Source organism: Carlito syrichta, unplaced genomic scaffold (assembly GCF_000164805.1).
Source record: "Carlito syrichta isolate Samal-C Ts95f unplaced genomic scaffold, Tarsius_syrichta-2.0.1 Scaffold314595, whole genome shotgun sequence".
NCBI lineage: Eukaryota > Metazoa > Chordata > Mammalia > Primates > Tarsiidae > Carlito > Carlito syrichta.
Genome location: NW_007258691.1, coordinates 861,353 through 878,157, shown reverse-complemented (window position 1 = coordinate 878,157; position 16,805 = coordinate 861,353). Strand labels below are relative to the sequence as shown.

The 16,805-nt window shown below is 40.0% G+C and overlaps 1 protein-coding gene across 6 annotated transcripts in view; it reads left to right on the top strand.

Annotated features, from left to right (window-relative positions):
* The window catches only part of KCNAB1 (potassium voltage-gated channel subfamily A member regulatory beta subunit 1), a 436,423-nt gene that overhangs the window by 349,325 nt on the left and 70,293 nt on the right, over positions 1 to 16,805 (top strand). For all 6 annotated transcript variants that reach the window (XM_021719354.1, XM_021719351.1, XM_021719353.1 and 3 more), the window contains 3 exons: positions 1,590 to 1,634; positions 5,763 to 5,807; positions 7,908 to 7,951. In XM_021719354.1, the coding sequence (XP_021575029.1) occupies positions 1,590 to 1,634; positions 5,763 to 5,807; positions 7,908 to 7,951 (134 nt within the window). The remainder of the gene's footprint in view (positions 1 to 1,589; positions 1,635 to 5,762; positions 5,808 to 7,907; positions 7,952 to 16,805) is intronic.

Below are 16,805 nucleotides of genomic sequence, written 5' to 3'. Positions count from 1 at the left end.
AATCACAGGCATGCGCTACCACGCCCGGCTGATGTTTTGATTTATTGTAGAGATGAGGTCTCGCTGCCCAGGCGGGTCTCGAACCCGCGGGCTCAGGCAATCCACTCACCTCAGCCTCCCAAAGGCGCGGGATTACAGGCTGAGCCACCAAGCCCGGCTCAGTTCTACTATTTCTAGCAGGACTGTGGCACTCAGTCACCTGCAGGCCTGATTCACTCCTTCCAGGTGAGAAAGACACAAACTCCTGAATCAGGTTAATCACCGAACAATCCAAGTGCATTTTCCTTGCATGAGTGTCATTCTTTTCAAGAGCAGGTCTATGTTTCAGGACCATCCAGAAGGTTCAGAGCCCACATCCCTGATGTTTTCTGCTGTGTCCAAGGGGAGAAAGTAACAGTGACAGGGCCTGGTTTCTTTCTGCCCTCTGCCCCTTCCTTGTGTTTTCTTCTTTGTGAATCCTGCTTAATAACAAATGGGGCTAGGAAAGCAAAAGGGAGGGGTAAGTAGCAAGTCTGCTAGGGTCCTGTTTATAGTCCTACTGTGAAGGATAATTGTCCTGATTAATTATTGACTGATTGTCAGCATGTACTTGAGATAAGTTCCCACTGTGAAATGTGAGGTTGCAAAGGGCAACAGAGACAGAAGCAATCAGGCAGAACACCGACACAAGGCTCAATGCCTATTTCTTTCAGGTACACGCCATAGCTAACCTGCATCATGGTTTGTTGCAAGCTGTACAATCTCACAAAACAGAACTTCCAGTTAAGACCAATAACAATTAGCAATGACTGTCATCTATGGCTCCCTCATGACCAAAGTGCTCATTCCATTGATCTCCCATTCACAAAGGCTCTGAGGGTCCAGGGCTTTTCACTTTTGTCTTATTGGGAGGGACATGGATGAACAGTTTAGTTTTGTCTTGCGTCCCAGCTGGGATAGGTAAAAGGAAGAGGACAGTGGATATCCTCAGTTCGCCTCTCCACAACCCAGGCTCAGGGGCAGGAAGGAATTCCATTATGTCTCTTTCTATCTTGCTCCTATGGTAGAGTTTGTCACTAGGACCCAGGACATTCTCTCTGTGGACCACTGCATCTGCAGCCCTGGCTTTGGGGGCATCTAAACCCACACACGGGTCCTTCATTTATACTGCAGGATCACCTGGGAGCTAATATTTCCTACCTAAAGGGTGGGAGGTCTCATTGTTCTCTGCGGATACAAGTGAGTTTCTCCACAGCAATTGGAAAGATGTTGACTCCCATTGGATGCCACCAAGCAGGACATTTATATATGAGATCAGAGGTTTAAAAACAACAAACTGCCAAATGACTCTGCTGTTTCTTAGTATCAGGACTGCAGGTGGTCTCCTGCCAGCGTGTCAAGATTTGGCAGGTGTTTCTGGAATGCTCCGGAGCAGGATTCTGCAGGCACAAGCAGAAACAGCGGAAACTGTGCTACCAGCCGGGAGCGGCTTCTATTTTCGGGATATGTAGGCACTGAGAGTTCAGACAAGGAATGGCTCTGGTGTTGGGGGTTGACTCTTGCTTTTCCAGGACACTGGGTTCTAAGACACTGTCTGTTTCCCCCTACAGGGCTGAAGTGATTCTGGGGAGCATCATCAAGAAGAAAGGCTGGAGGTATTGCATTCACCATCATCATCTGTTTGCCTTCTAAAAGTCTTATTATTTTGCACCAGAGAAGGGAAAATAAAATCCCATAGCACCTGACCAAAAAGCTGTCAAAAAAGAAAAAAAGAGTCAATTATTGGTAAAGAAATGACTTATAGTGGTTTGAAAATAAATGCCAGCAGGTTCATTACGTGTGCTTCAAAAATTGTTGACTGGTCATTGATCACAGTGAATTACCACGGGGTTGAGCCGGAAGGAAAGGATGTTCATGAGATATTTGGGCATAAAAGAAAGTGACGTTTTTATGATTGTTGACTGCTATTTAGGGCAATTTGGTGAAGGGTGCAAGCTGGCAAAAAGCTGGTGATCTATACACACATACTTATGTTTGCTTTTATTTTATTAGCAACCCTGAATGCAAAGATCTGATGAAACAAGAAGCCCTTGGGATAAATACTCCAAAACTTTCTTTTTGAACATATGATCTCTCCTGGATACCCAGGAACCCCATTCTCTGGGTATTCAGGAAAGTGCTTTCATCTGCAATCCCTGGGAAACACAAGGGGCTGTGCTCACACATCCCATTCCATCACCTCCTGTAGCCAAAGCCAGTGGTTCTAAGGGAAGCCATGACGTCTGTGGGGGTGGGAAGGCAGTTCCCTTCCATTTCACAATGGATGTAGCCACAATAGTCACCTTTCCCCAGCATGAGTGCAGAACCAGGCAAAGCCCAGCAAAGATCACTGGGCAAGCTCAGGGTCCTCCTCTGTTCTAGCACAATATCTGCCAATTGCCACGTAAATGTCAGTGCTATAGTGTTATTGACGGTAACTGTTGAAAGAGCTCGTCCTCACACTTCAATACTTGGCATGTGTTTTCTAAACTTAAGTCTAGGAAGCACGAACATTCTCAAAGAGTACAGCTCAAGAGTGGTTCTGCTGTGCTTTTGCAAGCATCCTTCAAACCCCCTATAGGAGGGGAGACTGGAAGGCTGGGGTGTGTTTTTAGGGCAGCTTATGCCTCACTTGGAGATAAACTCTTGATTAGAATAGAGGCCTTGTGGAAATGGAAAACCAGTCATTTATGGGGATACGGACAAATAAACTTTGATGACCCACTTTCTAGCCCTCTCTTCTCCTCTCCCACCCCAGGGAACAGTAAGGATGTTAATAGAAAACTAGATTTCACCCTAAATATGGAAAAATGTTCATGTTGCCACCCAGGCCTCCATCTTGCTGGAGTTTCTTTCCCATTCAGAATGTTAGTCCATCCATCACTGCCTCATTAGGGACTGTATCTGTTTCCCAGGGCTGCTGCTACAAACGGTCACAAACTGGGTGGCTTTAAACAGCCAAAACGTTCTCTAGCACAGTTCTGAAGAGTAGAAGTCCAAGATCAAGGTATTGTCAGGGCCATGCTCCCTCTGAAACTGTGGATAGAATCCTTCCTTGCTACTTTTTTTAATTTACTTTTTAAAATTTTTTTGAATCTGGATCTTATTCTGTTGCCCAGGTTGAAATGCAGTGACACAATTGCGGCTTACTGCAGCCTTGGTTTCCTGGGTTCAGGTGATCCTCTGAGCCTTCTGGTCTTCCAAGTAGCTGGGACTACAGGCATGCGCGACTATGCTAATTTTTTTTTTTTTGTAGAGACAAAGTCTTGCTCTGTTGTCCAGGCTGGTCTTGAATTCCTGGGCTCAAGTGATCCTGCTGCCTCAGCTTCCCAAAGTGCTGGGATTATAGGCATGAGCCATCATACCCAGCCCTTTGCTGCTTTTTATCGTCTGATGGTGGCCAGCCATTCTTGGCTTGTAGTTGCAGCATTTCAGCTTCTGTTGTCACATGGTGTTTTCCCCTTGTGTGTCTGTGTGTCCTCTATAAAGACATCAGTCACGTTGGATTAGGGGGTCTACCCTACTTATGAACTAAATGCATCTGCAATGACCCTGTTTCCAAATAAGCTCACAAACTGAGTGAGGTTCTGGGGGTTAGGGCTTTCACATATCTTTTTGAGGGACACTATTCAACTATTATGGAAACCTTGGAGATAGGTTCACTAAAATTATAGTGAGGTCTGCCATGAGGTGTGGGCTGCTGGGGTATACTTGAGGAAGAAGGGAGAGTATCAGCAAAGTAGCTTCTTCCCCTCTCAGCACCCAGAAAACATTTAATCATCACTCTCTATAGCTACAGAACCTATTATATATACCTTGCATAGAAAATAGATTTGACATGCATGTTCCAACAACTACCTTTCAGCCTTGCAAATAAAAACTCAAGCTGTCACCATACTACATGATGTTTCTATCAGTTCCCAATTGTCCCTATGAGACTGGTGAAAAGACAATCCATTTCATGGTAGCACTGAGCTTACAAAAGCTGTTTCAACTAGCACGCTTGACTTCTAGTCCTGAGGCTGCCATTTGCTAGCTGTGTCTTCCAGGGCAAGTGACCTCACTTCTCTGATTCTGAGTCTCCCACCTGTAAAATGGACAGCATAACTGTTCGTGAAGCGTCATACTGGCACGTAAGATAGGGCGTGCAAAGGTATTTTGAAGGTTGTGCTGTATCGCTCTAAAATACTCACATGATCATTCACTACCCACTCGGAGAAGTTGCTCTGAGAGCCTCCGTGGGAGTCAGTGATAATTTGCCAGGTTGCTGACCATAAATGTTAGTGTGCACACCCATGTAGGCTGAACATTTAACAGGAAGCCTAACTCTGGAAAGATAAGTGTCTGGTGGATAGAACATGCAGCTTCAGCAGGCCCAATAGCTCTGAATAATCAAACGGGCTGCAATTATTTTTATACTATTCCTCCCAGCCTTTTGGTGAAGGTTAAAAATGTTTACTAATGGAAATCTGGCTCCCCTGTAGCAGGTTGCTATTACAATCTGTAGCAGGTTGCTATTACAATAGGTATCGCGAGTTTGATGTATTAACCTGGAAAGTAGTACATCAGGTCTTTAGGGTAGTGTAATCTCCAGGTACGTATACATATAGACCTTCCATTACAGTGATTCCAATTACTTTCCAGGCAATTAACTTCCGTGGGATGGGGCTGCTGACATTTTCAACAAATTTTTCTTGTTGCAACCAAGTTGTCAGAATTATTGCTGTCATTCCCCATTGGTTGTCATTAATAATGCTAAGCTTTTATACCTGAGAGCCCCCAGGCATCAATTCCACAGCTGATGGAATTATAAATGCCATATTACAAATATTACTGAAGTTTAGTTTTACCCTTTGAATCTCAAATGATTTTTTCCCCTAGACCAGTGCAATCAAATTACATACCTAGGGAAACTAAATTGCATTGAGATCTGCCTCCCAATTTTAAATTACATACCTGTAGTTCTCAAGACCTATTTCTTATTCCATGATCATAATGCTACAATTGCATTTTCTGTCCTTGGTTGTGGCTTTGAGAAGGTAGTCAGTTTGTTGACAAGATTTCCACATTTCACTCCCTTAGAAGTAAAGTGGTAGAAACTTGTGTTAAGGATTTTAGGGCTGTTTACCCTAAAAGGACATTTCCATCTAATAAGATGCTCAAAGAGATTTTTTACAAATATTTTTTATACTTATTGACTCCTAATTTACTTCATGATTCATATTTCTAATAGTCAGTCCTTGCCTGTGAATGTGGTGGTTGGAAGGTCTGTGGTCCTCTACAGAGGGTGGAGCTTCTCCTGGAAAAAGTTCACACACAGTCAGCATCAGGCCAGATGCTGAGGAGATGTTCTCTGGTGTTTGATCATTTGAGCTGCTAATGCAAGACATCCCTTCAGTCCTTTCACTCCCATTTCTGTGCACCTTCTCTGAACCTCCATGCTGACCTACCACTCACCTTCGCTTTGTACCACCTGAGCTGCTGTCACTTCTGGACTTGCTGTCACCACCTTCCACCTCCTCCAGCCCCCCAAGCGAAGATCACTTCCTTTCAAACTCTTCCTCTGGGATCTGACTTTAACCTTACATTTCAGTGACATGAATTAAGAAATGTACCTCTTTACCAATTTGTGAAAGTGTAAGATACAATAACAAATTCTTTCTCTGGTACCATAATAATAATATGATTTTATATAGTAACCTGCATGTACTGATTATTTCTGTGTTTGTCTGTTTGATGTGCAGGAGGTCCAGCCTGGTCATAACAACCAAACTCTACTGGGGTGGAAAGTAAGTTTAAATATCTCTTATTATCCCTACTAAACAGGGCACAACTAGTTGTTCGTGCTTTTATGGTTTTGGGCAATTGTTTTACATCTAATGTACTAAAACTAATTAACTTAGGATTTTTTTTCTCATAGCAATTAGCTAGGATTTAATTTTAGCAAGATATTCCCAAAGAAATTTAGTGCAAAGCATGTGGTCACTTGTTACTAAGTGATATATGGTGATTTTTCAAATACCAATCTCATCCTTAGAATCCTTTCCAAAATAGAGTTCAAATTTCAGGAAAGAAAAATAAGCACAAAGCATCACAGAAGAAAAACTACTCAAACCTGCCAAAACTCAGAGACTTCTACAGAATGCAAAGATAAAAATATCTCGTCTGGCTCCAGTCCTAAGTCTCTGATCATTTCTGCAGAGGGCTCTGAAAGTGCTGATCAAAAGGGCCATCTCATTGGAGGAGAACACGGAGTTACTTGTATCAGTCATTGTCAGGCCAAATGAAAGAGAGATGCTCTCTGTTTTGGGGTGCAAAACAAATCTCACAGGATGAATTAGCTTGTGATGGGCCTGAACTAGTACTTATATTATTCAGCAGGACTTAAAAGGCTGGCCTTTTTGACAAATTTATAAGAAAACAGCAAGCTATTCCACATACCAGAGCAATTGTTAGCACTGTGCTTTTCCATCTTTAAGACAGATATCTCAAAATGCTGGAGTCTTAACAAAACAAACAAATGAAATCGTATTTACTTCTCTATAACTGATAGGGAATAGTTTTTAAAAAATCAGAAGCAGGGGCTAATTCCTTTTTAGAACCTTCTAATCAGTTGTATATGTGGATACACATACATGCAATATTTTTTTGTCGTTCTTGAGTCTGCTTATCGTGATATGAAGACGGAAAGATGGAATTTAGATTTTACCCCTATAGTAATCTACACGACAATAAAGCAGTATGTTGCCCATAAGGAATATGAATTTCCATTGAATGTATTTTGATTCACAGCGTCATTGCTTGGTGCTTTTACAGTGGTACACAAAACCTTGCTTAAAAATAATAAACAAGGGCCGGGCATGGTGGCTCATACCTGTAATTCCAGAATTTTGGGAGGACAAGGCAGAAGGATTTCTTGAACCCAGGAGTTCTAGACCAGCTTAGCCAACAAAGGAAGACCTCATCTCTAAAATAGATAGATAGATAGATAGATAGATAGATAGATAGATAGATAGATAGATAGATAGATAGATAGATAAAACCTTGTTTAGAAATAAACAGGAAATGAGACAAGCTACAGGAACCATTATGAAGTAGAGTACTACATGCAATATTATCTAATATACTTATGCAAGATACAGAATAAATGTATATTCACAAAGGTGAATGGTAAAAATGACTATATTTTTAAAGGAGGCTGCCAAAGAGATTGATGCTGAGGAAATATTTTATCAATACTTTAAAATTCAAGGGCCATATTTCTTTCTAATTGACTACAGCTTGTGAATTGTCTGGGAAGACAAAAGTCTTTATGATTAAGAGTCTGTCTTCTTAGGATACTGGTTTAAGGAAGACTTTCTTCATCACATTCTAAAAGAAAATAGTTCTAAAATTTCCTTTGAAAGTCAAAAGGCACTTTTAAATTTGCTTCATTTCTCAAAAAAGCTAGCAATATATCAGCAGCTTGGCAATCTTACAGTAAACTCAAAAACCTATATCAAGGCATTTCTTGCTTTTTTTATTTTTATTTTTTGCTTTAAATTGGTTAAAAACAAGGTGGGAAGATTGAACCATGTTTCAAATTGTATATGGACTGGGTGTGTGTGACTGACTTGTTATTAACTTAAGCCTGGTGCTGAGCGGCTATTAGTGGCATGGTGACAGCCATAGATAATTAATCTCCTGGGGTCTCCAAAGAAAAGGGTCCCACTGTGCTGCCCACAGACTTCTCTTCTCAGCCTTCAGTAGAATTTGCCAAGAACAGGATATAAAATTAGCAATTCAGACTAAGTAAAAGTGATTATTCTTCTGCACTTTTGAGATAGAGATTTTAAAAAAAATAAGCACAGCCTCTCTCAAAGTCCTTTACTTTTTTTTTTTCTTGACAGAGCTGAAACGGAAAGAGGTCTGTCAAGAAAGCACATTATCGAAGGTGAGTTGGCTGCTTTAATTTTATTTTCATTTGTGGGATCCTGATTCAAGAAAGATGTCAACCAAATAGGTTCAAAACACGTTGGAAGGGAAAAAAGTTCTATATGAAAAAAACCACAGTCAACCAAGTTTCTTCCTGGAGTTAAGTTTGAGGAAAACAGAGTTAGACAGGGGAGAAGGAGAATTCCAAAGAAAAAATCCAGATTGTCTAGAACTTTCCTCACAGTTACTTCTAATAATAATAAAACACTTCCATAATACTTTTTTTACAAACTTGAGGCATAACGTACATATCATAAAAGTTGACCCTTTAATGTATTCAGCTTACTGGTTCTGAGTATATTTACAGAGTTATACCCCAATTGCCATTATCTAGATTAAAAACATCGTTATTACCCCCCAAAAGAAACCACTAGAAGTCACTTCCCATCCCCTCAGCAGCCCCTCCCATAACCCCAAGCAACCCCGAATTCACTTTTTTCCTCTACAGGCAATTTTTGACAATTCTGGACTTTTCATAGAAATGAGATGCTATAATATATGATATTTTGTGACTGACTTCTTTCTCCAAGCATAATGTTCCTTCATACAGTAGCATGAACCAGCACTTTATTCCTTTTTTTCTGCCAAGTAATATTCTACTGTATGGATGGCCCACATTTTGTTTAGGTTTTTATCAGTTAATGTACATTTGGCTTGTTTCCACTTTTGGCTATTATGAATAGCGCTGCTTTGAATATTTGTGTACAAGTTTTTGTATAGACATATGTTGAGATGACTATGCTATTTAAAAATGAATAAAGGACTTTGAGAGGGGCTGGAAAAAAATATACTTGGAAAAAAACTTGTAGAAAATTGCCACCAAGTAAATGATTCCTGATGCCATTACTTTTGCAAGACTACTCAAAACTTTGCATAGTTTAAAAAAATAAACAGGAAATAAAAGTCTGCAAGAACCGTTGTGTACTAGAGCACCACTACTCTATTCATTGTAAGGATTGTGAAAATTGTGAGTAATTTTTATTTATTTTTAAGTAATTTGTCTCTATAATACAAAATTTTCCACTTACACCTTTTGTGATAAAGGAAAAATGTTAAAATGGGTTGGATATTTCCAATATCTTTATACTTGTTTGTGGAGTGCAGATGTCTTCCTGCTTACAATGAGATTATGTCTTCATAAACCTCTTTTTTTTTTAATGAGTCAGGGTCTCACTCTGTCACCCAGGCTGGAGTGCAGTAGCATGGTCATTGGCTTACCGCAGTCTTGACCTCCTGGGCTTAGGTGATCCTTCCACCTCAGCTTCCCAAGTAGCTGGATCTACAGGTGCGTGCAACCACACCAGGCTAATTTTTTTTTTTGTATTATTTTTTGTAGAGGCAACGTCTTGCTATGTTGCCTAGACTAGTCTCAAACTTCTGGGCTCAAGCAATCCTCCCACCTTGGCCCCCCCAAAGTGCTGGGATTAGAGGTATGGCCCACTGTGCCCCTGGGTAAACCTATTTTAAATTGAAAATATCATAGGTTGAAAATGCATTTGCTACACCTAACCCACCAAACATCATAGCTTAGCACAGCCTACCTCAAACATGCTCAGAACACTTACGTTAGCCTACAATTGGGAAAAGTCATCTAACACAAAGCCTATTTCATAATAAAGTCGGGAACATCACATGTAATATATTGAATATTGTTCTGAAAGTGAAAAACAGAATGGTTGTATAGAAACTAAAAGGACAGTTTGTACTGACTGTGTATCACTTTTGTACCCTCATAAAGTAAAAAAAAATCCAAGTGGTGGGACGTCTTGCATTTCACAAAAGTTCAAGATTGTTGTAACTTTAGATTCATGATTGATCATTAAGACAGATGATTTTCTCCTTTTTTTAAAAAAATTTCATTTATATCACAAAAATATAAAATGTACTCCAGTCCCATTACTTTAAAAATAAAAATAGGCAGGGCACAGTGGCTCATGTCTATAATCCCAGCACTTTGGGAGGATGAGGTGAGAGGACTGCCTGAGCCCCGGGGTTCGAGACCAGCCTAGGCAACTAGGCGAGACTTCATCTCTACACTAAAAAGAAAAAAAAAAAAAAAAAAATTAGCTGGGCATGGTGGTGCACACCTGTAGTTCCAGGTCCTTGGAAGGCTGAGGCGGAAGGATTGCCTAAGCCCAGCAGGTCGAGGCTGTGGTGGCTGTGAACGTGCTACTGCACTCCAGCCTGGGCAGCAGAGTGAGACTCCAACTCAGAATAAAATAAAAATAAAGAGGGGAAGTTCTCCCTTTGCTCATTCAATCTTATCCCATTCCACAGTTTAATAGTCTCCTACATTTCCTTTCTACCTTTCCCTCAGTTACACTCACTTATCTATCCATCCATCCATCTGAACACTAGTTTATATTTAAAAATATAAACATATTTGTATTAAAGCAACAGAATCAGGCAACAAATATTAACCTAAACTTTGATTTTTTTTTTTCCTTAATTAAAATATATTTACAAGCCAGTCACAGTGACTCACTCCTGTAATCCCAGTATTTTGAGAGGCCAAGGCGGGAGGATTTCTTGAACCCAGGAGTTGGAGACCAGCCTGGAAACATAGCAAGAACTTGTCTCTACAAAAACTTAAAAAAAAAATTAGCTGAGCATGGTGGTACTTGCCTGTAATCCCAGCTACTTGGGTGGCTGAGGCAGAAGGATCCCCTGAGCCCAGAAGGTCAAGGCTGCAGTGATTGTGCCACTGCACTCTAGCCTGGGTGACAAAAGGAGACTCTGACTCAAAAAAATAATAATCTTTTTACCACAAAACTTATGTGTTATTTCAAGTTTTTAGCATTATATAGACTTATAAGAGTAACTATCCTTACATAGATTCCAGAAGTGGCATTGTTAAATCAAAGAATGATATATATTTTAACACAAAAATTATTTTCTCAAAAGAATAGACCAATCTGTTATATGAGCTGGTTTATTTATTTACTTATTTATGCATTTATTTATTAGTGAGTTTGAGCTTCTTTTAATAACTTTCTTTTTTTTCTGGAAATTAACTCTTCAGGCTCTCAGGCAATTTTTCTCTTGAGTTGTTTGTCTTCATCATAATAATTTGCAGGAGCTCTTTGTGTATTAGTGGTATTGACTTTTTTTTTTTTGAGTTGGAGTCTCACTTGTGTCGCCCAGGCTGGAGTGCAGTGACACTCTCACGGCCATCTCAACCTCAACCTGCTGGGTTCCGCTGATCCTTCCGCCTCAGCCTTCCAAGTAGCTGAAACTACAGACACATGCCACCATGCCCAGCTACTTTTTGTGATTTATTGTAGAGACGAGGTCTCACCAAGTTGCCCAGGCTGGTCTCGAATGCCTGGGCTCAGGCAATCCTCTCACTTCGACATCCCAGGGATTGTGCTGGGATTACAGCCTGAGCCTCCACATCCAGCCGATATTCACTCTTATTGGTTATATGTGTTGCAAATATTTTCTCCTAGGCTGTCGTTTCATTGTGAACTTTTTTCTCTCTATGAACCTAATCTAAAAGAGAATGTTTAATTTGAATATATTCATTTTAATTTAGAAGTTGAAGGTCTTTTTTGACCTACAAACAGGACTACTTTGAAATATCATAGACTTGCAGTAGAAAAAAAATAGTTCCAGTATTCAATCATTTAATTTAAAATGAAGATTTTTGAAGGCAGATATCAGAATATATATGGCATATATATATATATTTATACCATTCTATTTTTCCAAAGTCTTTGTATGAGTTTGGTATTTCTTGCTAATTTTTAATATATTTTAAGCATATGGGCTTCAAAATCAAACAGACCTTTGTTCAAGTTTCAATTCTGTCATTTATGAGCTGGGTGACTTTGTACAAGTTACTTAACCTACTTAGCGACTGTCTCCTTGACTGTAAAATAGACTATAAATATGGAGATTGAAATTATACAATTCACATTGAGTACAGTGTCACATAATAATCATTTCATGAAAGTTATTTTTGTCTGTATCATCATCTTCATCATTGTTCTTATAAGTGCAACTGCTAGTCTTTATTTCATGAATAAGGACACTCTTTACTAAGTAGGTGACATCCTGAGGCTGCCACAACAAATGACAACCTTCAGGCCCTAGAAAAAGCTTCCAGATTCTTCACCCAAACAGAATCCCTTCTCAGGCCTTAGTGTCCCATTCTACACTGTAGAATCCAACCCCACCTGCCTCTCAAAACTGTCACCATTTCAGCTCCTCCTGACTTGTGTCCTCTACCAGGGAGTTTGTTGGTAACAACGCAAGTCAGCTTATAGCGTCAAGTTGCACAAACAGTGCAGCAGTATGCTGCCTGAATGGTTATTGTTTTTTCCTTTTCTTGTTAATATAACTGATTTTAAAAAGAGAGATTCAGAAAATGCAATCCACAAAAAAATATAAAAACTAAAAGAATGAAGATGGTTCACTACTATGCTTTATTATTATTATTATTATCATCATTGTTATTATTGAGTCTGGATTTCACTCTGTCACCCAGATTGGAGTGCAGTGACACAATCATGGCTCACCACAGCCTTGACCTCCTTGGCTCAGGCTATCGTTCTGCCTCAACCTCCTGTAGTCCTGTAACTGGGACTACAGGAGCACGCCACCATACCCAGCCATTTTTTAAATTTTTGCAGAGATGAGGTCTTACTATGTTGCCCAGGCTGGTCTCAAACTCCTGGGCTCAAGCAGTCCTCTTGCCTTGGCCACCCAAAGTGCTGGGATTACAAGTGTGAACAACTGCATCTGGCCAGAACCTCCATTTTCATATTTACCAGAGTGTATACGTAATTTCAGAATTCTCTCTCTCCTTTTTAAGTAAGTTTCTTTCAGACCTCATACAACATAACAGAAATACCTTAAATTTCCTTTCCCTTTAAATAAGTCAGGAATTCTCGTAGGAATTAATCTCTCAGGATGGATAAACCAGTTCAGCTGAAATTCAAGCTGACCCAGATTCACACTTTAACACAAAATTTCAAACTTTTGAGATCAAAGAAAAATTGAGATCATTTATTATTATGTTATTTTGTTGGTGTTATTTTACAGTCCATAGATTCTGCCAAAGATAAAGGTTTTTGAGTAGGAGAGAGTTAGCTCAAAAGATATTTCTGGATAGGCTGAAATCAGGAAATTGAGGACATTTTGCAGGAAAGCAGGTACTTGAAATGAGACCCAAAATAAAGTTTAAAGAGGTTTACAAGTCATTTTCCCTGGGTTTTATTGGTACTTGTTCTGTTATGAAGGTGACCTTATCTAACACTGGAGATTTAAATGCACATTAAATTTGGGAAGTGCTGTTAGAATATAAGACAAAAGTTCAAATTGATATAGAATTCAGGCCACTTGTGTGCTGGGTGACCTGGCCACTTGAGTTAGTTTACAGAGTGCAAAATGTGCTTGACTTGTACATAATGTAGTTTCAAAAAAATTCATGTGAAAGTCCTTTTTAATGCCCAAAGTTCTTTACTGAGATCCAGTTAGGTATAATACTCTCCTTAGATTCACAAAGAAGGGAAGGAAATTTTGCTAGTAGGTTGATTATACTCATTTATAATCCCAAGGTTCTCTCAGGGTCTAAAATCCAATTTACTCATTCAACCATTCCACAAACATTCATTAAGCTCTAATTTGAGTCAGCCTCAGAATTTAGAAGATCAAATTCTTTGAGTGACTAAATGTAAAGGAATAGAAATAGTTTGATAAGTCACATTGTAAGAATAAGTAAATCCTTTGTGTACTTATGCCACCAAAAGCTGTGCCTAAGTTTGCATTTCCATTGGAGGTAAGTAAAAATTTTGTTATGTGGTTCAAAACATAAACCCACAGTAATTGTTTAGGAATAGGAGGGGAAAATCATCTGAGAAAGTTCTGCTTGAAACTTTTTCTTGAATAACAGAGGGTAGCCTCTATTCTATGAAGTTTAAAGGAAAAAGATTTTTCAATTAAAGATTAAATTTTGGGGGCAAGGACATTGGTTCACACCTGTAATCCCAACACTTTGGGAGGTTGAGGCAGGAGGATTGCTTGAGTTCAAGACCAGGCTGGGCAACAGTGAGACTCTCTACAGAAAATTTCAAAATTAGCTGGGCATGGTGGCACACAATTGTAGTTTCAGCTACTTGGGAGGCTCAGGTGGAAGGATTACCTGAGCCCTGGAAGTTGAGGTTGAGATAAGCCATAATTGTGTCACTGCACTCCAGCCTGGGAGACACAGTGAGACCATGACTCAAAAATGGAAATAATTTAAAAAATAACTAAATGTCTGAACAGATGGACTCACCATGGAATTCCTTTTCAATGTACCATGTTCATGGAAACTGACATCACCCACCCAGGATAACCATGTTTCATAGGAGGCACACATACTGAGTATGATTCCAATGCAGTACAGTCTTTAAACAAAGAAACAAATACGTCTCAAGTTATGACTGACAGGTCTACTAAGAAGAAACTAGAAATAAACAGTTTACATTATTCAAGGTAACTTTTTTGTTAGCTAGACATCAAAGCCGGTATGTCGTAGCTATAAAAGGTGGTGACGCAACATATTTGAATAGAGCCCAGAATCCCCAAAATTCTGATTTCCTTGTTTCTGCACAGTTAAACCTGCAACACTGAACATACGGTTCACTTCTAACCACATCAATCTGCTTACTGTCTGAAATAAACATATTTCTTTTTCTTTTTTATTTTGGACTCAAGGTGATCATGTACAGGTTTGTTACATGGGTATATTGTGTGATGGTGAAGTTTGGGCTTCGATTGAGCCCGTCACCCAGATGGTTGAGCATGGTACCCAAGGGGTGGTTTTTCAACCCTTATTCCCTCCCTTCCCCACCCCTAGGAGTCCACAGTATCTGTTGTCCCCCTCCTTATGCCTGTGTGTGTTCAGGGTTTAGCTCCCACTTATAAGTGAGACCACATGGTATTTGGTTTTCTGTTTTTGTGATAATTCACTTAGAATGATGGCCTCCAGCTACATGCACATTGCTGCAAAGGACATGACTTTGTTCTTTGTTATAACTGCGTAGTAAGGAATACATGTATTTCTTTAGAAACTTGAAATAGTCTTAAGTTGAATTAAGGTTCATCTTCTAAACAATATAGTTTCTGTTAGACTTCAGAAGCTAAAAGAAAAATGGATTTCTCTTTACTGAGTCACTTGGACACTATTTTCTTTGAGTAATGTATTACCTGTGGACTTTTGGGCAATTGTCATTTTTACTTCTAGATATCTTCTCAAGGGCTGGGGTGTTTCTCCTACCTGTATTGTATCCCCCTCCCATGATCATTGCCAGGGAACAAGCTAATGTCACATTGTCTTCAGCAAGTGCATTCACTGTACCAGAACACTTACCTCCTTGGGTTATGACTGGCTACCTGGCTGCTTCTCTGGAACCAAGGTTAATGCATTTTTCCATGTCTACTAAAACTTAAAACAATACCTGGCCCCAAGCCAGTGCTCAACAAACATTGGTCAAATGGAGGTCACACATGACTACTTGTTTATTGGAACCAAACATAAACAGCTTTTGTGGAGATACTCATTGAGCGCATCTTTAGGTTACTGTGATTAGTCTATTTCTACAAGATTAAAACAACCAAATAGGAAAAGGCAGAAATACCTAATTCGGTTTGCAGTCACATGAAAAATGAAAGCAAGAATATCATCTAACTCCCTTTCATCTTTGGACATATGAGGAAACTGAGACTTCAGAGAGGCCAAGAGATGTCACAAGGTCATTCAGGCCAGACTGAATCAATACCCGGGGTTCAAGACCCTGTTCCTTGACTTCTCTGAATGCCAAGCTGGTCCATCTAGCAGCGTAGGGCTCCATGAGGTAACTGATGTGCCATTCAGACTTAACTTGGCCCCCCACCAGCACCTCTGATCTGCCTCGCCCTGACTTCAGCAACAGTCACCAAACATCTTGGAATCATCCCTGGTTACTCTAACCTCCACACCCCATATCTAGCACACCAGCAAGCCTCTTACTTCTGCTCACACAACTCGCCCCAAATTTGGACACCTCTCACCTATTTGGTCCAAGCTGACTGGGTTTCAGTTACCTCCTCTCTGGTCTCCATCCCTGCTTCCATTCCTGCCCTTCAGGTCATTCTCAGCAGGCAGAGCCTCGGTTCAACATGGAAATCAGATCATATTATTTCTCCTACTTGGTGCCCTCCTTCTGACTCCCCATGCCTCCGCTAATGTTTTTACATCTCATGTAGAATCCAAAATTCATGCTATAGATGACAAGACTTTATGTAATTGAGATTTTCAAAGTAAGTAGAGAGTGTCCATGAGGAGTACAATCTCCTTTCAATCCATTTCAGAGTAGAGATCACTGGCCTGATACACTTGAATTTGGACCAGATATCATGAGAGAGTGCTTTCCAGAGAAAGAATTGGGAGGTGAGGAATGGCCACATACAACAAGACTGGCCTTTGTTTCAAGTCCATGTCACTATTTATGAGTGTACATTATGACCTTGAACAAGGAAACTATGCCAATAGATGTCCTCAATATATGCTGTTAACTCCTTGGGGATGAGACTGTGTCTATGCATCTTTAAACCCTCAGGATCTGGCACAGTCTTGGGATCAAATTGGGACTCAGTACATGCCTGGGCATGGAATGGTACATGGCAAAGTCATGGCTTATCCATGACAGGCATGATCACACAGTGTTACAGCAGTGCCAAGCTAACCATATATAGCTTCTTCTCCTGATTTCTCTGAGCCCACACTGAGTTGTTTGGAAGAGAATGGTGAGAGAAGGGCCATCAACAGAAAATAGGACGGTTTTTTC